The 22887-nt window shown below is 39.9% G+C and overlaps 1 protein-coding gene across 3 annotated transcripts in view; it reads left to right on the forward strand.

Annotated features, from left to right (window-relative positions):
* The first annotated feature begins 209 nt into the window (after positions 1-209).
* LOC124856977 (solute carrier family 41 member 3-like) overlaps positions 210-22887 on the forward strand; it is a 48931-nt gene continuing 26253 nt past the window's right edge. The window contains exons 1-3 of one of the 3 annotated variants that reach the window (XM_047348111.1): positions 7148-7496; positions 7611-7650; positions 9458-9810. In XM_047348111.1, the coding sequence (XP_047204067.1) occupies positions 9502-9810 (309 nt within the window). In that variant the 5' untranslated portion in view covers positions 7148-7496; positions 7611-7650; positions 9458-9501. Of the gene's footprint in view, positions 399-7147; positions 7497-7610; positions 7651-9457; positions 9811-17124; positions 17411-22887 lie in introns of those variants that run through there. The other 2 variants (XM_047348028.1, XM_047348191.1) reach the window with 2 other exon arrangements.

Below are 22887 nucleotides of genomic sequence, written 5' to 3' on the forward strand. Positions count from 1 at the left end.
CTTTTAGAGTTTTAACTAACTCCAAATCATACATTTATAATAACGTTTTAATGAATGAAACAGTGAAATGTTCCAGCTGTCTGCTGCCATCAGCCTGCCTACAAGAGATGGAAGGAGACAGCAGGGCAGGGGGATAACCTTATCTGCTAATGCCATGTAATTTAAGAAGGTGCCTCATGATGCATGCACACTAGCTTATACACTGCACATGCACACACAAAGGGCCTACTATACAAACATACATCAGAAAATGGAAATCAGACCATACAGACAACCTTAATTTAGATAAAGAGATATACACACAGAGCATAGCAGGCATACAGAGTTATTTCTGGGAGCTTGGACCCAACCCGACTTAGCACAGACTCAGTTTGACGAGCAAAATCTGAAGACAAAAGGTAGGACTGATCAATGAAACCAGAACTGTTTCAACTAAAGCAAAGCTGTATTAGGAATTTGTGTGTAGACAGTTTTAGCCATGTTTCCTTTTAAGCAGAGACAGAACTAGTGGAAGCTTTAGCAATACGTTGTTGAACGCATGTTGACTGAGCGTTGTGTTACAGTCTAAGAGCAGTGACACTGCAGCAAGCATGGTTAGGTAATATGTAGAATACTACATGCATACATGTCATTGGAGAATTTAGTCATTGCTGTTTCTTCTTATACATTTAATGGTTTTCATGTATTGGATCCACTGATCGACATGGAGCCCAAGGTTGTTAGGTTGTATACAGTCACTATGATTCTTGACATGAATATACGTTGACACATGGGGGCCAAAAGAGTCTATGTGCTTATCATTAGATTACACTATACAATGTCTTAAAATTGTTCCTGATATTTTTCATTGAATATTTAGGTAATATTCCCCACAGCATAATGCTGACAAAACCCTGTTTGACCTTGAGGTTGTGTTTTTTTAGTATGATGTGCAGTGTTAGATTTCCACCACACATAGCATTTTACATGTTGACCAAAGTTACATTTTGACCAGAGCCCCTTCTTCCACGTTTGCTGTGTCCTCTATATGGCGTGTGGAAAACTGCAATGGCACATCCTTTAGCTTTCTTTCAACAATAACTTCCAACTGATTCTCCCACCTGTGCTGTGGAACTCTGCAGCTCCTCTAGAGAATGCTCTCCTTGCCTAGCTTGTCAGTTTAGGTTGATGTCTTAGCCGGTTTGCAGTTTCGCCATATTTTTTCCATTTTTAGACGATGGAGTGAACCTTGCTTTAAACTTTCTTCCTGATCTGTCTGCAGTGTTCCTTGGTCTTCATGATGCTCCTTGTTCTAGAATGTTCTCTAGCAAATGTTGTAAGCCTTCACAGAACAGTTTGATTAATCCTGAAAGTAAATTACACATATCATGTACACTTTTGATCTACTCAACAATGTTGTGCTATATAGTGACTAGCGAAAGCATTACATAAAGGTGCTTTCATTCAAAACAATGTTTTTGTTGGCATTTTAAAAGTTCTGCTGTGTTTGTATCACTCATTGTGGTCAAGGTGCACGTACGTTCTTGGATTTGAGCAAACTAGTCAAAGCCCTCCCTTTGGCAAGCCATTATAGCATATAATAAAAACATTTTTATTGCCTAATGCCTTTTTTGTATATTAGTAGTAGAATTCATCTTGACAAAATAAAAATAAAAAATGACAGACTGTGTCATATTTTATATTCAATCGATCCAATTGATATTTCTTTGATTAACCATTATAGGGCATAGTCAGTTTATGGAGAAACTAAGATACCCTAAAAGTGTCCAACTATTTTAGCATGTAATAGGTAGAGATTAATGATTTTGCAGATATCAATAGTTTAGTTTGTCCTAAATTCCCCCCCCCCCCCCCCCCAAAAAAAAACAAACAAAACTAAATAAGATTAGACACATATGCCACATATCTCTGTCATATGTGTCAAAATGTTTATTTTTTTATTTCATTTACAGCAACCTACACTAGCAGCAAGTCCGACTGCCATCTGCCATCTCAAGGAACGCTGCACAGTAAAATCAGTTTTGTCACTGTTCAATTTCCAAAATCCAGCAAGATGTCTTCTATGTGTTGTAAAGGCCTCATTTGATTTACCACAAACATTAACAATATATACAATATTCTAGAATTGCGCCGCTCAAGGTGGCAGCAGGTTGGAGTAGCTCTGTTACTTTGATTATCATTTATTCTTTTTTGGGAACTATTCCTGTTGTGGTGGATACAGTTGATTTTTTTTGGACGATTGTCCACTCCGTGTCGGATGCTGTGCAGCTTGGAGGATTTTTCTTAATACTTTCTATTTTTGTACATTTGTTATGATGCATTGCCATGGCAACAGGGTTGTTTCTTACAACCGGGAGCAGCTGATTAATATCTCAAAAGCTCAAATAATACTTCAACTACAACCCCAAATCCCTGATGAGTTGAACAGGAGATGCCGTGGATGAAGAGCAGCAGCTAAGAGAAGAGAGAGAAGGAGGAAGTTCAAACCATCTCTTCCGTCAATTATGATGGGCAATGTGAGATCATTGGCAAACAAGTTGGATGAAGTCCAAGCCCTACAAAGGACCCAGCCATAGTACTGGGCATGCAGTATTATGTGTTTTACTGAGACATGGCTGCAGGATGATATCCCAGACTCCAGCGTCTCTCTGCCGGGCTTTTTAATCATACGAGCAGACAGAGATTTAAAGAGGAGCGACAAATGTAAAGGAGGTGGACTGGCAGTACTTGTGAACAACAGATGGTGTAATCCAGGACATGTAACTGTGAAGTGTCATCTCTGCAGTCCAGATATTGAACTGTTGGCAGTAAGTTTTCGTCCATATTATTTACCCAGAGAGTTCACCAGTGTTATTTTGGTAACAGTTTACGTTCCACCTTCCGCTGTTGCCGACACTGCATGTGATGCCATCAGCTCAGTTGTTGCTAAGCTACAGACACAAATCCTAATGCTTTTGTGGCAATTTCTGGTGATTTTAACTACAGGTCCTTCTCAAAATATTAGCATATTGTGATAAAGTTCATTATTTTCCATAATGTCATGATGAAAATTTAACATTCATATATTTTAGATTCATTGCACACTAACTGAAATATTTCAGGTCTTTTATTGTCTTAATACGGATGATTTTGACATACAGCTCATGAAAACCCAAAATTCCTATCTCACAAAATTAGCATATTTCATCCGACCAAAAAAAGAAAAGTGTTTTTAATACAAAAAACGTCAACCTTCAAATAATCATGTACAGTTATGCACTCAATACTTGTTCGGGAATCCTTTTGCAGAAATGACTGCTTCAATGCGGCGTGGCATGGAGGCAATCAGCCTGTGGCACTGCTGAGGTCTTATGGAGGCCCAGGATGCTTCGATAGCGGCCTTTAGCTCATCCAGAGTGTTGGGTCTTGAGTCTCTCAACGTTCTCTTCACAATATCCCACAGATTCTCTATGGGGTTCAGGTCAGGAGAGTTGGCAGGCCAAATGAGCACAGTGATACCATGGTCAGTAAACCATTTACCAGTGGTTTTGACACTGTGAGCAGGTGCCAGATTGTGCTGAAAAATGAAACCTTCATCTCCATAAAGCTTTTCAGCAGGTGGAAGCATGAAGTGCTCCAAAATCTCCTGATAGCTAGCTGCATTGACCCTGCCCTTGATAAAACACAGTGGACCAACACCAGCAGCTGACACGGCACCCCAGACCATCACTGACTGTGGGTACTTGACACTGGACTTCTGGCATTTTGGCATTTCCTTCTCCCCAGTCTTCCTCCAGACTCTGGCACCTTGATTTCCGAATGACATGCAGAATTTGCTTTCATCCGAAAAAAGTACTTTGGATCACTGAGCAACAGTCCAGTGCTGCTTCCCTGTAGCCCGGGTCTGGGGAATGCAGCACCTGTAGCCCATTTCCTGCACACGCCTGTGCACGGTGGCTCTGGATGTTTCTACTCCAGACTCAGTCCACTGCTTCCGCAGGTCCTCCAAGGTCTGGAATCGGCCCTTCTCCACAATCTTCCTCAGGGTCCGGTCACCTCTTCTCGTTGTGCAGCGTTTTCTGCCACATTTTTTCCTTCCCACAGACTTCCAACTGAGATGCCTTGATACAGCACTCTGGGAACAGCCTATTCGTTCAGAAAATTATTTCTGTGTCTTACCCTCTTGCTTGAGGGTGTCAATAGTGGCCTTCTGGACAGCAGTCAGGTCGGCAGTCTTACCCATGATTGGGGTTTTGAGTGATGAACCAGGCTGGGAGTTTTAAAGGCCTCAGGAATCTTTTGCAGGTGTTTAGAGTTAACTCGTTGATTCAGATGATTAGGTTCATAGCTCATTTAGAGACCCTTTTAATGATATGCTAATTTTGTGAGATAGGAATTTTGGGTTTTCATGAGCTGTATGCCAAAATCATCCGTATTAAGACAATAAAAGACCTGAAATATTTCAGTTAGTGTGCAATGAATCTAAAATATATGAATGTTAAATTTTCATCATGACATTATGGAAAATAATGAACTTTATCACAATATGCTAATATTTTGAGAAGGACCTGTATGCTTCACTCTCTGCTACACTTCCAACGTTTCAACAGTTTGTCAGCTGCTCTACCAGAGAAAACAAAACATTGGATTTGTTTTATGCAAATGTCAAGGACTCATACATCTCGACAGCAAGACCTCCTCTAGGCAAATCAGATCACAATCTTGTTTTTCTCTGCTCAAAATATAAGCCCCTTGTTCAGAGGCAACCTGTAATAAAGAGGACTGTGAGAAAATGGTCACAGGCAGCTGAAGAAGCTCTGCAAGGTTGCTTTGAGGCTACAGACTGGGACGCACTGTGCCAGCCACATGGAGAGGACATCAATGCCATGACTGAGTGTGTAACCGACTATATAAACTTCTGTGTGGATAACATCATCCCCACCAGAACTGTGAGATGCTTCCCCAATAACAAACCTTGGATCACCAGTGACCTGAAGAACCTGCTTAACAAGAAAAAAAGAGCCTTCAGAGAGGGAGACAGAGAATTATTGAGGAGTTTACAGAAGCAACTTAAAGTCAAGATAAGAGACAGCAATGAGGTGTACAAGAAGAAACTGGAGAGCAAGCTCCAGCAAAACAATATCAGAGATGTGTGGACAGGGATGAAGATCACGGGCTTCAGGCAGAGGGATGATCGGACTGATGAAGGTCTGGACAGAGCCAATGAACTGAACACATTCTTCAATAGGTTCAGTTCAGAAACAAGCTTTGCATCCTCCTCTCCTGCTCACAGCCAAACAGACATTCCACCTTCCTTTGACCCACAGGACCCACAGCTGTCCAGTAACACCTCAGATTTTTTATCTTCCACCTCAGCCCTAGACCCTTCTGCTTCTACATGTTTGCCTTCAACCATATCAGAAGATGCTGATGCTTCATTTGCTTCCCCCTTCCACCTGTGTTTCTCAAGAAGTCAAGTGAAGATGCAACTGGAGAGACTGAATCGGAATAAGGCTGCAGGTCCAGATCATGTCAGCCCTAGAGTCCTGAAGGCCTGTGCAGAGCAGCTCTGTGGGATTCTGCAGCACCTCTTCAACCTTAGCCTGGCCCAGAAGAAGGTTCCGGTGTTGTGGAAGACCTCCTGTCTTGTTCCGGTACCAAAGAAAACTCACCCATCAGTCCTCAATGACTATAGACCCACTGTCATCTGGACAAAGCCAGCAGCACTGTGAGGATCATGTTCTTTGATTTCTCCAGTGCATTTAATACAATCCAACCTGATTTGCTTTGTCAGAAACTCCAGAAGACTCAGGTGGAAGCCTCAACAATCTCCTGGATCAAAGACTACCTGACAAACAGACCACAGTTTGTGAGACTGAAGGGTTATGAGTCCAACCAGGTAGTCAGCAGCACAGGAGCACCACAGAGGACGGTACTCTCACCATTCCTTTTCACTGTACACCTCAGACTTCCAGTACAAGACAGACTCCTGTCATCTGCAGAAATATTCGGATGATTCTGCAGTTGTGGGGTGGATCAGAGATGGACAAGAAGCTGAGTACAGGAAGGTGGTGGACCGCTTTGTGGCATGGTGTGGAAACAATCATCTAATTTTGAACGTGACTAAAACAAAGGAGATGATTGTAGATTTTAAGAGAAACAGGAATAAGTCAAAAACTATTTCTATCGTGGGAGAAGAAATGGAGGTGGTGGAAGAGTATAAATACCTCGGTGTTCACCTGGACAACAGACTAGAGTGGAGATGCAACTGTGAAGCCATCTACAAGAAGGGACAGAGCAGACTGTACTTCTTGAGGAAGCTTAGGTCCTTTGGTGTTTGCAGCAAGATGCTGCATATCTTCTATAAGTCTGTTGTGGAGAGTGTGATCTCTTCTGCCATCATCTGCTGGGGAAGCAGCATCAAAACCAGGGACTTAAAAAAGCTCATCAAGCTGATAAAAAAGGCTGGTTCTGTTCTGGGGACTCCTCTGGAGATCATTGTGGAAAGACAGATTCTTCATAAAATGAAGAACATTATGGAGAACCCTGAGCATCATCTTCATGTGACTGTCCTACAACAACAGAGTGTCTTCAGTCAGAGGCTTCTTCAGATCTGCTGTAAGACGGAGCGCTACAGGAGATCCTTCCTGCCATCAGCATCTACAACGGTTCTTTGAGGAAACCCTCATAATGAGCTACAACAACATTTAATTTCCCTTTGGGATTAATAAAGTATTTTTGAATTGAATTGAATATAGTTTTTGTTGGCTATAATTTTCATTTCACCTGTTTTGCATTAAAATATATGACACAAGATACTGTATAGAAAACGTTTTTTTAAAATACATATACATATTATTCATTTTGCAGGCATGCCTATGTTTACTAATTACTAATTTTTATAACATTTAAAATCATATTCTAGGTTTTATGAATCTACAATGGACCAAACCTGATTGTAGATTTCTGAAATTGCATTACCAAATAAAAACTAATCTTAACGTTTACAATTGTATTTTATTGTGCAGTTTGTTTGGATGTTGTGCTCACATTTGTGCAAAAGAGGCTTTGTAAAAGAATGTAGACAGAATTTTGTTTGTGAAAAATACAGAAACATACATGCGATGATATGATAAATCAGCTCGCCATACCATAGCTGACACGCTAACTGCACAAGTTGAGGAGCAATTTTTCACTCCAAATCTGCTCCAATCAGAGGGCGCCAGGCTGTGTAACTGTTGTTACCGTGACAGCTGTATTATGGGATGTACATATGGCTGCTTCCAGGGAAGAAATGGACAGGACCAGAAAACATTTACGCTGGGATTTTTGTAAAGATTTGCGGTCTTGTACATGAATTAGGACACCGTGTGAGAATGCTGGGACTCCGTGTGGACATCTCTGTGTACTGCTGTTTTAATTCCGCTGTTTAAACCCATTCTGGCCGTTTTAACGAATCAACGATAAATAAATCTAGCACTGCTAACAGGATCTCGCTTGAACAAATTAATTCAAAGGTTAGGTTCTAAAACAGGCATTTAAAACATTCATATGTAATTAAATTGCGAAGGTCCTGAAACTGTGCCTGATCTCGCCTGATAAACGTCCCTCTTTCTTTGTTAAACCGACAGGGAATAAATTGGGAACTTTTTTTCCCATATGCAAAAACAGGTAACTATATGGATTTTTGATTAAAAACACGAAATGTTTCAATATAAAATGCAATTCAGTATATTATAATCGAATTATCTTCACAAAACCCAAAATAGTGTAGAGAAACGGGGAAAAAACTCAACATTCTCGTCTATGCATTAATGGGAAAAACAAATATCTTATTGAAGCACCTTTAACTGCGACAACTTGAAGTAGGTTTAGTTGTTTCTGCAGACATTGGTTCATGCACAGCCATCATAATGGTCTGCCACAGCATCTCAATCAGGCTGAGACTTTTACTGGGCCGTTACAAAACTTTTCTTATGCAGGTAATCTGATAGAGACGCAACGATCAGCCGTTTTGTTCTGGCCGATTTTTGTTTGATCTAACTTACCCGATTCTGATCAATTATGGTTTTTTTTCAATGGTTTATACTTCATTAAAAAATCAACAGTTATCTTTAATGGAGGTAGTAGTTTTTGAATACAACCAAAACTGAAGGAATTGCAAGAGAAAACCAATTCATGCATCAAAGCATATCTCCCTAAACTTTATCTGAGCCGTTATTAATCTAAAAAAAAGTGTCTGGTATTGGCAGTGTTACCAGGTGAGAAATGTAGGATTATCGTACTAGAGGCATAAAATTATCGTATTTTGAGGGAAATGATCGTACACTCGTCATAACCAAAATAACAAGTCTGTTGATGTGTTGAATAGCGTCTAACAGGCACTTGTAGCGTCGGTATGGAACAGCTGCAGCCCCATAGTGCCGGGCTCTGCTTCTTCTTCTTTTCTTTTTTTCATTCCTCTATCATGGGCGGGCGCAGTGGACTATTCAGCCAATCATGGCCGTTGTTCTGAGGCCAACGCATTCACGTCACTCGTAGGTCTCATTTAGAAATGCACGATTGGCTGTAATTTCCAGCATCTGTTTCCGAATCCGGACACAGATGCCTTCGAGGTTCACAAAAATCTCCGACAGACTTTGGCGATAGGCTGATGACGACTGATTACAACCACGCATTCACGGAATGGTCAAATCATCGTACACCTGGCAACACTGGGTATTGGTTGATGCATTTATAGACCAAAAATGTTGGGAGCTTTTAGGTTTGATGTATTTCAAAAATAAATAAAAAATAAACATCAGTGTTTTTCAGTATTTTACCTGCCAGTCATCAATCAGAGCCACTCAAGGCAAAATTGGCCAATTTCAATCGCTTTTTTTTTTAAATCTAATGTAGAATTTATGCTGTGCTCCTCCTACAGAGGAGTTCATGGGTGACTCATTGACTCCAAAGTCAGAGAGTCGATAGTCATGTCCTGTGACTCCAAAACAAGCTCAAATCATCAACCCTCTACCACCGTGCCTGAAAGTTGGTATATTTGTGCCAATATGCTGTATTTCCATCTTGGCATTATGTTAGTGCAGAACTTTTTACTCAGCAAAACGGCTGCTTTTATAGAGGTGGTCATACTTGCTGAAGAATAATTAATAAGGAGCTTTGAATAGAAACATCAGGCTGCTACCTTTCCCCTCTGGAGGAATGGGGACATGTTGCTGCCACTGGGAAGCTTAAAGAGTAAACCAATGCCGACGGCTTAAAATACAGATATTTGTGTTTAGAACGCAGTAGGAAGTATTGAACTCCAGCATTTGTTAAATACAATTAGAAGACTGATGAACCTTAGTCGTGGTACACTTCGTTAGTTTGTTTTTCCATATTTTCATCACATAGTCATGTAGCATTTGTTGGCATAAAGGAGCTTTTTAAAGTCTTGTATCTTACGCACTGACATCTCATTGTATCTTGTGTCGTTTAGATTAAATCAAACCAACCTGCCTTGTGAAAACCAATACAGCCGCCATGCCCGGTGATGATAAACCACAACAGGCCCGGCACAGGAAGAAGAACAAAAAGTCCCGCTCCAAGGGGAAGGGTCCTGGTGGGAGTCCCAGCGCTCATCTTCAAGACATCTTAGATGCAGATGATGATCTCATATCATCCTGTCTTCAACCGCCTTCTCCTAAAAAGCTGCTTGAGGAGAGGCCTAAAGTGTCCATCGCCGAAGTGGAGGAGGAATCGGCCATAGCGATCGGTCTTCAGGTACTTTTCCCCTATCTGCTGGCCGGGATGGGGATGGTGATGGCTGGCATGGTGCTGGACAACGTACAGGTTAGTTTATCAACCTTAATATTGCCTGTTAATTTTTCCCCTTTTTATTTCCTTTTTTGTTTCTGTCTGTGGTCTGTGCAGGCCATAGTTCGGGTAGTGGCAGGGTCATCATAATGATGGAAAAACAGGAGGGAAATGGAAAATGCGGTTAATCACAATTGATATCATCATCGCAATATTAACCAATATTATTACAGTTTTATGTTCTTCTTGCGGCCCTAGTTTGATATCAGACCACTTTACAAATTCTACTATAATACTCGTTTTCTGTAAAATTAGCCCAAATATCATGGTTTTTACTAGACATGAACTAAAAAACTCTGCTGATAGCTGGAATCTGACAACTTTTAGGCTTGTCCATTATTAGGTCCCACCACTCATACTCTTTTTTTTGGTCCATAAATTCTTTGGTTTTATCACTTGGTGGTCAGATACTCAAAGATCAAACCTTTTCTGATTAGTGAATGCACCATATCGCTACTATATTGCTCTGAGAAAGTTAAGAAAAGTGAAAGCTGTTAGTGAGGTGTTTGAAGGTTTGGACCGAGATCAGGACATGATTTCCTGCTTTTTCAGATCTTGTGGCCTTCTTTATGTCGTGAAACAGGTTCTGTTTAAGTGACGTCTTGATCCCACAGGTTTGGCAGTTATCAAGCCTGGCTGTTACTAGTGAAACTGGTAAAACATGTGCTTCATCACTGTTAATTCATGATTTTGCAAGGGGACCAATCACTTTTTCACATAGGAACAGGTTGGTCTGGATAACTGTTTTCCCTTCATAAATTAAATGATAATTTTCAGCATAACTCAGGTTATCTGATATTAAAACTAAAAGCAAAAGCAGAGGGAGGGGATATTTTGTCTCAGCGCTGTAGCGTTTAGTTTTGCTCTCATCTGCTCATCTGACAGGGTAAACAGTGTACCACTAACAATGGGAAACAAATTAATTGCCATTTTCTGCTTGTTTGTTGGGGGAAAACATGTTTATATTGGTGTGTGAACAGAGTATGAGATGTGGTAGTTGTTCTGATGATCCACGTAAGTCTTTTATTTTACATACAGTAAGCATGAAACTTTTTATCAACTTTTCTATAGCTCATAAATAACTGTAACCATTTATTTCTGTTTATGTATTGTAAAAGCAGTTTTTTCTAAATCAAAATGGAATTATATTTAGTGGTCGTTGGTACATTTCGACTCAGCTAAACAAAGCTAGAGAATTATGGCTACAATGTTTTGTTACAGACTATATGTAGGCAAGCAGGACAGTGGGGTTGGATACAGTAGCGAAGTGCAACCCTTCCCTTTCCAGGCATCACTTTAACTTTGTTATGAACTCACTGCTATAGATGCCAAGTCCTTGTTATTTTGTGTTCAGACTTTCTGGACCGCATGAGGCATCAGAATACAGGCACAGCAGTGCTACCTTGAACAGTCTTTGTCACTGTGTTCTTTGTAAGGTGCTGTTTGTGTCATGAACACCTACAGCACATTTCTAATGTATTCATCTCCATCCATCAACTCTGACCAGCTTCCTTGTCCCTGCTCAGGAAAACCATGAGAATAATATTGTCATTGCAATCCACACAACAGTACAGTTCAACTTGGTAAGGTTTGCAGCTTGATAAACCCCTACCTAACAAATACAATAACACAAAGAGTCATAAGTTGAGGAACAACAAGTAGAATGAAAATGTCAATAATATTGAGGATCTCATATGAAGCTGGAAATGTGGGTGTGGACAGTCTGCATTCAAACAGCACAAAATGGAAGGCAGGGAATTTGTGTTTAGTGGATCTATTTGTTGTGACAATGCTTTTTATCAGTAAATCTTATACCTTTGGAAAGCCTGTTTATTTCCCTTTAAATGGTGCCACAATTGTCAAGAAAATGCATTTATGGGTTGAGCAGCAGACTTGAAGGTGTGGGTTTGTGCCTGTGAAAAATTACCAAAATCCTACGAACATGAACGTTTTGATCGTGAACATTTTGATCTCGCTGGCCAAGCAAAAGAGTGCATCACCAAAGAAACCTTGGATCCAAAGTAAAGTACGGTCAAATGTTTGTGTATGAGTGACCGTACACTGGCCGAGAGCGCATGCAGAAAAAGATCTGAAAAAAATAATAGATTAGCCAAGAGGAGACAGTCTCCCTAATTACATGGACAAAGCAGTTTTCCCCACTGCCTAATGAAGATCACTGCTGTGAAACCGCAGTTCCAGTCCAAGCCGACTTTCACCCCAGCCTCTGGACCGAGAGCGGCAGCCGCACAACTCAGTGACCCTAACGGATGCCCTCCTGTTCATCAGAATGGTTCAAGTAAGAGATTGTCTCTGGTCAGAGGAAATTGGTATAGGATAAAACAATTTAAATATTGTTTATTTTATTGTGTTTTGCTTTGTTTGTAGGGCTTAACTGCATGAGTGCTAACAGGCCACTGAACCTAATGCTACAACTAGTTTAACGACTTATAAAGACTCACTTTACTCATACAATGAGCTTATTTCGTTTTATGTGTTTTCAATTCATATCCTCTCACTGACCTGCATAAAATAAGTCTCCATAGTCCCTATAAACTTGCTAAATTGTATCTCCATTATCTTAGCTGCTAATGCTTAAGCTAAAGCTCTGCTAATGCAACGACTGAAGCCACCATTAGTTCTGCTGTGTTTACAGCACAGCTCATTCTGTTCACGCTGTAATCGGCCGTAGCATGCCGCCAGCGGTCATACACACATTCTTATTTGTATTAATCATACCTAAAGGTACATGCAGGACCTAGAGTGCTTGCTAAATAGGGCCTCATCTGCAATATTCTTTGTTGTTAGCTGAGTCGTCAATTTCCAGATGTGACATCTTCACGCCTGCCGTCCGTTGACCAAATTGTGTCTATATTCGTTTTATATCACCATCTTGGTAGTCATAAGTCCATTAAGCCATTGTGATGACTAGCTAACTTAACATTAAGAATTAATTGTCCAAAATTTTAATGATTTCTAATTAAGCCAATTCCTTTTTGAAACATTGTTTTATTAAAATAATGTTTTCTTTTCCATGCTGTGAACTGGTTGTTTGAACACTTAGCAACTGTTGTTCTTTGTTAGCTTTCGGACCTAATTTGGCCTGATTTCCCAGGTCCTCAAAACAAACCTTGGTTCTTAAGCATACATATTCAGACTGAACGGTGATAACACTACATCATTCTATTGGTTAGTGCCTTCAATGTATTCCTATTTGTTCTTTTAACTGTTATTTTCCTGTAGTTTATCAGATTTCCTTATTCTTTTAATTTTTACTTAGTTTAGTTAATGTTACTATCCTAGTTAAATAGTTTGTTGACTAAAGTATTTTAACTTGAAGCTAAAGTATTTTGTTAATAAATTCCTATATTTTAGAGAGAAGTTATTTGTTTTTACTCTGTATATGTGTGTAGTGCTTGCTGTTCGAGAACGGCAGTGCCTGAATTCACTTTTTTATATATTGTTCTATAATACCACACCTCACCAGGCAGGTATTCATAAAACAATATCTGACAGCTGTTTGGCTATTAATTCTTGATAAACAGGTGGTGCCCTGACTTGGTAATTTCGATTCAAATTACTAACTTTGTTAATAATTGTCCTTGGCACTTATTATTCATAGCCAAACCAAACCTATTGTTGTACTTCAGGTGTAACCCATATATTAAACTCAGCTGCTCAACCCACACATGCATTTCTCTTACAAATTAGGCACCATTTGAGGGGAAATAAACAGGGTTTCCAAGATTTATTGCCAAAAAACATTGTTATAGGAAACAAAAATATCAGACACAAATTTCAATACTTTTTGTGTTAAGTATATATGGACAACTGGATGGATTTAACCAAATAATCAATAGAGATTAAAGTGGTGGTGTGGACAAAGCTCGTTAAAATGATAATGAAATTGTGATGATGAGAAAAGACAGAAGAATGAGGATAAATCACCACCAATATCCTTATTGCAGTATCTATCTGCTATCTACTGTCTGCTATCTTAATGTCTTCCAACCTCAACCTCTAATGAACCCCTTTACAGTATACTAGAAATAAATGTCTGTCTATTTTCATTAGTAGTCTGTGTAGATTGTGTTTAAGCATGTGTGTGTGTGTGTGGGCTTGTCATGTCTTTATCTTTCGCCTCGTGATGTTTGGTCTGCAGCCAGCTGGGCTGTAAGAAATCCGACACACTGCTGTCTGCTCTACGATGTGCTGCATCCTCTGTTTTTCTCTGTCTATCCTACACCGATAAATCCTAGTTTGTCTTCACGTAGCTTATTCCACCCTCTGCATCTGTTGCTCATCAATAAGCCTTCTAGCCTGCAGTGTACGGTATATATTATCTTCCTGCATAGATGGAAGCTGATTAGTCACGACTTTGGCTGTTGGCTCTCTGCCAGAGCGTTGCGGACATTAAAGGACCTGTGCCAATTGGACTTAAAGTAAAAAAAATGACACACACTACTCTAACCAGTTAGGATTCTGAGTCAGATTTTGCTAATCTCAGTTCTGTGGTCATACATGCACCCTCCGATGGCATCCTACATTCATTTTTAACTCTGGGGGTTTACTTTGGCGATTTGATGTTTTTTGCTGTTTTTCTCCCATTTTTTTCAAACTGAGGCAGCATGACATAGCTGACATAGACGGTAATTGTTGTTGCTATAAAGACATCATAAAAACGTCCGTTGGATTTAATAGACCACTTGACATCACATCATCTTTACGTCTAGTTAATAAGAGCGTAAAGTCTTGTGTAAACCGTTGTGCTGAAATGAACTTTAAAATTGTTGTTAGCTGGAAAGCCTCCCAGATGCCAGTAAGCAATAAATGCTTTGCTTCAACAAACCAAACCAATTAAGTGTTGTCAAGAGGTCCTTGCAGTCCGAGAGTGTTGGATGGCCAAATACTTTGTCCATTAGTGTGGTTTAATTGCATATGTATAAGAAAAGTGACCAGTAGCTCTTTTTTCCCACAACCCAACAGTATATTTAGGGTGATAGCATGGTGCTCTTTAAAATTCTGTTTGCACGGTATTTCCCTTTGTGAGCTAGAAAACTAAAACTTAAAAATGATTCGTTTTCATTTGAACTTGCTGGGTTTGATGCCTGTGAGGCCATCCATGTTTCGATAATCCAGGAACCGAGTCCTTATGGATTCTGTTAAATCAAACTTTGGGTCATTATTTTTATGAACTAGACAATGTTCTCATAAATCCCTATTGCTACTAATACAGATCCACTGACTTTGGATTTCTAGTTTTTGTAAAGCTTTGACCTTTCAGTGGCGATCACTGTGCGATTGAGTCTGATTCTGATTTCTCTTTAAGAAAAATATGTTTTTCCAACCTTTAGATATGGATTCTTAGTTTCCCAGAAAATGTTGCGTAAAGTAATATCGTGTATTGTCTCATGACCTGGTAGTATCTTATACCTCTACTAATTACCACACAATATTTATGTGCCCATGTTCTAAATCGTTGAATTAAAAACTGTTCAATCTTCCTGCTTCTCTTGTTGACTGGTTCAGCTTCTTTCTTGGTCTACTCATATCCAGTCGTTGTCCAAACTTTGAGCAACCGAAAATGTTCTCCCTCTAGAAACTACTCAAAACCATGGTTCAGTTTGAACTAATGCAGACTCTAATGCAGAATGGAGTTAAAAATAGAATTTCACTTGGTGTCGATCCCATGCTTTTTATGCTTTTAAATCCATGAAAGAACATTAGGTGTGTATTCTATTTTTAAGTGGTAATTTCTTGTACTGGAAAGGAATAGAAAGACTAGAAGGTCCTGCACTGATTAATTATTAGTGATCATAAGAAAAAAAAACTTAGCTACTCAATCATTTTGATACAGTTTATTATCAAAGTCTATTACAAATAAATAAGCATAGACAATGTGCCAGAGTGATTATTTCAGTGCTGCTTTGACTTGAAAATTGCTTCAGGAATCAGTTTTAGTTCTGCTGAGTTGTTGAAATTAGGTCAGGGGTTTGCTGTACGGTGAGCGTGTTTGCTCAGTCCTGAGGTGTCACATGGACCGAGACACAGTGCGTTCCAAGATCACTGTGTAAGCAGGTGGACACGAGGTAGAGATGGAAGAATCGGATAAGGAGAAAGAATGAGTCACAATACAGAGCAAGGTGAATGAGAGAGGGAATAATGCAAGGAGGCCTTCTGACGTAGAGAGGGGGATGTCACATGGCGAGAAGGAGGGAGGATGGGAGGCAGACACGCAGTAAGAAGGAGAAGGAGAGCGAAAGGAAAGCCAGTCATTTCCCTCCTGAATTTTCGCCGCGCAGACTGCCCTGCCTCTTTCCCTGCTACGTCATGACTGAGCAGGACTACGCAGATGCTGACAGGAGGAAGGAGACACTTCTGTCTGCCTGAAGCCGGCTTCTCAATCCTCTCACCGGATCTTTCATTGACTTTACAGAGCTCCTTTTGACCCTCATTTTGAGCCTGCCAAATAATACAACAGACTGGAAAGAAAAAAGCATAAGAGCTTTCTGCTTATTTTAACTCTTAAGACCTTTTGGAATATTCCTCATCTTCCTCCAATAGAGTAACTGAGCTGATAATTACAGATTGCCGTCACTTGCGGGATGCAGTTGTGCCTTAAAGATGAAGGTCAAATGTGTTTCAGACTGGATCAGAAGGATTTAGGACTGCACTCAAACTCCCCTGTGAAGTTAATCAAACTGATCTTGGAGCAACAGGAGCTCAATCAGACCTGGTCGACAGCTGGACAGATCATCTCAGCAGTCTCTATCTGAAATGTTGGAGTAAATTTACCTTTTAATCAAAGATTGAAACATTAACATTCAGTACTGTGGCTTGTTGGACATCGTGACCTATAAATCAGAAATGGTGTTAATGAATGTGTTCCCGAGTGGGGCTGACAGATAGATACGTCATTACTGCTGACTCACTGCGTGGACAAGAATTCCTCGCTTCATGCCCTAAATCTAGGTTTAAAGCCTCTGACTTTGATTTTACCTGACGAAAAAGTGGCACTGATTGGAAAAAATAGAAACATAAGTGTCTGAAAACGCAGTTGAAGCTAATTGCTCTCATCAGAGCGGTTTTTAAAGGCAAATTAAAAGAGGTTATTAATTTCTTCTTGGCAAGGAACAATCCTTTTTCTTTTAATCAAGTTCAACAACAATATTGGCTACTCAAAACAAGTTGCCCTTGACCTACTTTAGATGAAGGACAACATGATTGATTGGCTTCCACTTCAGTATTCACTCTATTGACTTCTTTGGGGCCACTGACCCTATCCAAGATTATTTGGACATACAGAAAGTGAATACTACTTATGTTTTGGCTGAAATATCTCTCAATATGAGATATCTTAATTTAAAGTGACCCCCCTGTCATCATGGTGGTAACTCGTCTAGAGCTGGAGCTACGCTACCAGGACAAGAAGCTGCGTGGCGTGACATGGAAGCTAACGCGGTCTGAACATGGTTTCCTGCCAGAGAGCTCATGGCTCATCGCGGCTCAGGTTATGGTCCCATACCTGATATCAGGACTTGGAATGGTCTCTGCTGGGATCCTAATGGACCTTATGCAAGTATGAAAAAACTTAAGATGTATTTTCTTCTTGTAGGAAACATATTATTAAATGCACAGAATACCATCAAAATATTCCAATAATAACTGTATTTGCTACACTACAACATACAAGCTAAGGTGCTTAAAGGCAGCTGGATGTAATTTTTTGTTGGGCTAACATTAATAGTAAAACAAACTTAAACAAGAAAGGTTCCGTTGCTTTCTATAGCTGATAAGCCTACAATAAAAGTTATTGAGCTGGCATATATAAATGGGGTTGGCATTTCCACCTCTGCAGTAAACAGTAATCCATTTATATCATAGAATAAGACAAACAAAGGCTAAATGTATTATATCTGATTATTTTGGTTTATTACTTACCAAAATATAGTTACCCAGAAGGCATAATGCTCCAAAGATTGTCAAACAACTTTAACTATGAGGTATCATGTAAAGCAGAAGTAATAAAAGAAAAAGTGTTGTGAGATTGGCCAATTCATTGGCTGGTCAAAAAGTTTTGCCGATATTTGCCATTTTTTGCTGCTAGATTAACAGGGAGTGTGTTTTCAGCTGAAGCTGTGTGAACGTTGAGTTTCAAGAAGTAGGTCTAAAAGCAGGTAACTCTGATGTTATCATCAGTACTTTGGAATTTCTGTCCTTTGGAGGCTGTATGAGTTGGAGCAGATCAGTAATGCATGTAAGTTACCTGAAAGGGCCTCTATTTCCAGATCTATTGGGGCACAGAAGGAGAAAGAAGCTTTAGTCAGCTTATTTCAGTTCTCTACTACATTGCTGTCAGTTAGATAATACTTGGAAATCCTATATCCCCACCACTCTATCCATCTTCTGTTTCAGTGGGGTTGGAAGACATAATTCCATTTCACACTCTTCCAGACATATTTGATCATCAGCTAGAAATTGAAAAAGCCAGAGCTCTCACACTCAGTATAATCTGTACATGAGCACAACTGCAGCCCTGTTGACACCCTTATGACTCAAATATTGCAGCAATGAGCAAATCGTAACATCACTTACTCTCATGCACCAAACACTGTGGAAACACTTTACTCATCCCAGTTTGGTGGATTCTTACTTTTCGATAAATTTGGCTAACAATTATTTGACCACCTGGGGGCGCTCATTAAGCTTTATAATGAAATAGCTACATGGTCAGATGATCTTTTAATATAAAAAAAATACAAAAATGAACAAGAAAAAGAAAAGTAATTACCCAGTCATGACGCAGCAGTGCACTGTGAAACGCATGCCATTGTTCTCTGTATATCAGTGGCAATAGTGCATATATCACACACTGTTAATAACAGGAACAGCTCAAAAGTGATACACACACTTTAAAGAAGGTTAAGGACTTGATGCTCTGTAAAATGTCCTTTGTTTCTTTAGGTTTAAAACCACATAACTTGTTTTTTAATACGCCAGCATACACGCCTACACAGAAAACAGTGTAACAGCATCTTTAGCACTAAAATACTAAAAAAGTTGGAGAACCACTGCAGTAGGTGAAATGGTTGATTAGTTGTTTTTTTAGCAGAGGTGTAAGGAAGTTTCTTTAAAGCAGACAGGCCACATGGAGGATCAGCTGTTGTAATCAGCTTTGATCCAGAGATGAAATGTTGAATAACATCCACCTCCCTAAATCAGATCTTAGATGTGTGTGAGAGAATATGGAGCCTCAGAGAGTGATGGTTAGTTAAATGTTTTGTTTAAATATAATGTTTGAAGATAAGCTAAGAAGAAGCGTAGGGCACAGTGGACAGATGAACTGGGATGCTGTATGACGGTCTTCTGATGCTTCTACTACACATTGGAACTACACTAAAATGAAAGCTTAGCCTTACTTATTTATATAGTGCCTTGCAAAAGTATTCACTCCCCTTGACCTTTGTCATGTTTTGTTGCCTCACAACCTGCAATTAAAACAGATTATATGACAGTTTCCACCATTTCATTTATAGAACATGCCTACAACAAACAGCAAATAGGACTAAGTAACAGAAAAATTCAGCGTGCATAACTGTTCACCCCCCGTAAAGTCAGTAGAGCCACTTTTGTGGCAATTACAGCTACAAGTCTCTTTGGATAAGTCTCTATGAGCTTTCCACATCTTGCCACTGGAATTTTCATACATTTTTTAACTGCTTCAGCTCCTTCATGTTGTAACCACAGATTCTCAATTAGATGGAGGCCTGAACTTTGACTAGGTCATTCCAACACATTTAAATGTTTCACCTTAAACCACTCGAGTGTTGGTTTAGCAGTATGCTTCGGGTCATTGTCCTGCTGAAAGGTGAATCTCCCTCCCAGTCTCAAATCACAGGAAGACCGACAGGTTTTGCTCAAGAATATCCCTGAATTAAGCACCATCCATCTTTGCCTCGACTCAGGGAAGTCTAGTGGCATTTGGGGATGGTGGGGGGTATATATTGACGTTCGTCTGAAACCACCAGTGTGTGTTGCAAACCAGTGCTTCTTTTGACATGAATTTTTCCATCAAAGATATTTTGATTGAAACTCACCCTGCCTCTTGTGCATTGTCGTTGAATATCAGCAGAAGTGGACCACGTCCCAAGATGTGTCTGTGTGTGACAGCCGACAGACTCAGCATTCTAGAAACTGACCAGAATGTGTATAAACACGCACAGCTGCATATAGAATACTAAAAGTACGGCTCCACACCATATTAGGGTTTATCCCTTTTTTTTCAACGTCACAGGATTATTTGGTGTTCCTAAACTGACAACTATTTGTTGTCATACTAGAAATCCAAAAAGTAGAATTGATCAAGCTAGACTAATTTCTTTTTGGCAGATTAAGACTTAGGGGGTATACTGAAGGAGAAATAAAATATTGTTTAATTTTCTTATTAACAATACAGGGGTTAGACAATGAAACTGAAACACCTGGTTTAAACCACAATAATGTATTAGTATGGTGTAGGGCCTCCTTTGGTGGCCAATACAGCATCAATTCGTCTTGGGAATGACATATACAAGTCCTACACAGTGGTCAGAGGGATTTTAAGCCATTCTTGTTGCAGGATAGTGACCAGGTCACTACGTGATACTGGTGGAGGAAAACGTTTCCTGACTCGCTCCTCCAAAACACCCCAAAGTGGCTCAATAATATTTAGATCTGGTGACTGTGCAGGCCATGGGAGATGTTCAACTTCACTTTCATGTTCATCAAACCAATCTTTCACCAGTCTTGCTGTGTGTATTGGTGCATTGTCATCCTGATACACGGCACCGCCTTCAGGATACTATATTTGAACCATTGGATGCACATGGTCCTCAAGAATGGTTCGGTAGTCCTTGGCAGTGACGCGCCCATCTAGCACAAGTATTGGGCCAAGAGAATGCCATGATATGGCAGCCCAAACCATCACTGATCCACCCCCATGCTTCACTCTGGGCATGCAACAGTGTGGGTGGTACGCTTCTTTGGGGCTTCTCCACACCGTAACTCTCCCGGATGTGGGGAAAACAGTAAAGGTGGACTCATCAGAGAACAATACATGTTTCACATTGTCCACAGCCCAAGATTTGCGCTCCTTGCAACATTGAAACCGACGTTTGGCATTGGCATGAGTGACCAAAGGTTTGGCTATAGCAGCCCGGTCGTGTCTACTGACCCTGTGGAGCTCCAGACGGACAGTTCTGGTGGAAACAGGAGAGTTGAGGTGCACATTTAATTCTGCCGTGATTTGGGCAGCCGTGGTTTTATGTTTTTTGGATACAATAAAGGTTAGCACCCAAACATCCCTTTCAGACAGCTTCCTCTTGCGTCCACAGTTAATCCTGTTGGATGTGGTTCGTCCTTCTTGGTGGTATGCTGACATTACCCTGGATACCGTGGCTCTTGATACATCACAAATACTTGCTGTCTTGGTCACAGATGCGCCAGCAAGACGTGCACCAACAATTTGTCCTCTTTTGAACTCTGGTATGTCAACCATAATGTTGTGTGCATTTCAATATTTTGAGCAAAACTGTTCTTACCCTGCTAATTGAACTTTCACACTCTGCTCTTACTGGTGCAATGTGCAATCAAAGACTGGCTACCAGGCTGGTCCAATTTAGCCATGAAACCTCCCACACTAAAATGACAGGTGTTTCAGTTTCATTGTCCAACCCCTGTATGTCACATTAGTGAGTCATTATTTACTCTATAGTACCTTCTTCAAGGTTTCTTAAAATCATTCTGACATGGTGGATAATCACCGTTAGGCCAAATCCTAACTTTTAGTGACAAATTGCTGTCTTATTAGAGCTTTCTGTTGCTCCCAACGTAATTTTTGAGAAATGACCACAGGTTCTAAATGAATTTGAGGGGGATCCGGAGAGTTTCTTGTCCAAGGTTCAACATTGTAGTGATCTGATCTCTTAGTCAGGTCTTTATCACTTTTGCCTCTGTGGAAAATGTACAGATCATCACCAAACTGTAGGAAGAAATTGTTCTTGAAGGACATTTTGATCCAACTAATAACTCATGGTCAAGTTTTGTGGACACTCACTTGTTTGGAAGAGAATGAACCCAAACATGTATTATATGAGGAAGATTCTTCTTAGCTCTCGTCTTTTCTCCTCCATACTAATGGCTCTGTGTCAACCAGAAGAGGATTCATGACACATAACTTTGCAACAGTCTTCTGTTTATCCTTGTGGTTTGATGCCCTGAAGCCGTGTTTACTGCTGCTGAACGTCTCCCATTGTTTCTGACTATGTTGTTTCTGCTGCAGTATTTTAGGCAACAGATCCCTTAAATGTGAGAACCTTTAGATACAAAGTGATTATTGATGCATGTTCACACAAGACCCAAGCTTGTCATAACGTTCAATTCAATTCAGTTTATATATACCCATGTTGTCAGGTTATAGCTAAACTTTAACATATTTTGGGAGAGATTTTACATGATAGACCAACACAAAGTAGGGCTTAATTGTGAAGTGGAATTAAAATGAATCATATTTTCCAAATGTTTTGCAAATAAAAATATAAATATATGTATTCAGCTCCTTTAGGTAATTACTTTGTGGAACCAGCTGTTGTTACATTCAAACCTGGATCCTCTTTTTACCAGCTTTGCGTGTCCAAAATTTCTTTTTTCATTTCAGTCAGATTGGGTGAAGATCATCTATGAAGAGCGATTTTCCACTCTTGAAACAGATTCCTTATTGGATTTAGCTCTGGACTTTGAATAGGGCATTTTAAGACATGGATATGCAATGATCCAAACCATTCCTTTGTAGCTCCGACTGTATGTTTATGGCAGAGTTGTGTACAGTAGCCAACAGTTGTACTCAACTAAGAGTAGTGTTACTTCGACATATAATCATCAAAAACAATTCGCAAGTAAGAATAAATAACCATTTGGTGAAAAGTAAAAAGCCTACTCAAGCACTGAGTATTTGAGTAGTACTGTTAAGGAGATAAGATATAAAATATAAAATGATTTACAGGTTCTGGTACTTTAAAT

Source organism: Girardinichthys multiradiatus, chromosome 1 (assembly GCF_021462225.1).
Source record: "Girardinichthys multiradiatus isolate DD_20200921_A chromosome 1, DD_fGirMul_XY1, whole genome shotgun sequence".
Lineage (NCBI taxonomy): Eukaryota > Metazoa > Chordata > Actinopteri > Cyprinodontiformes > Goodeidae > Girardinichthys > Girardinichthys multiradiatus.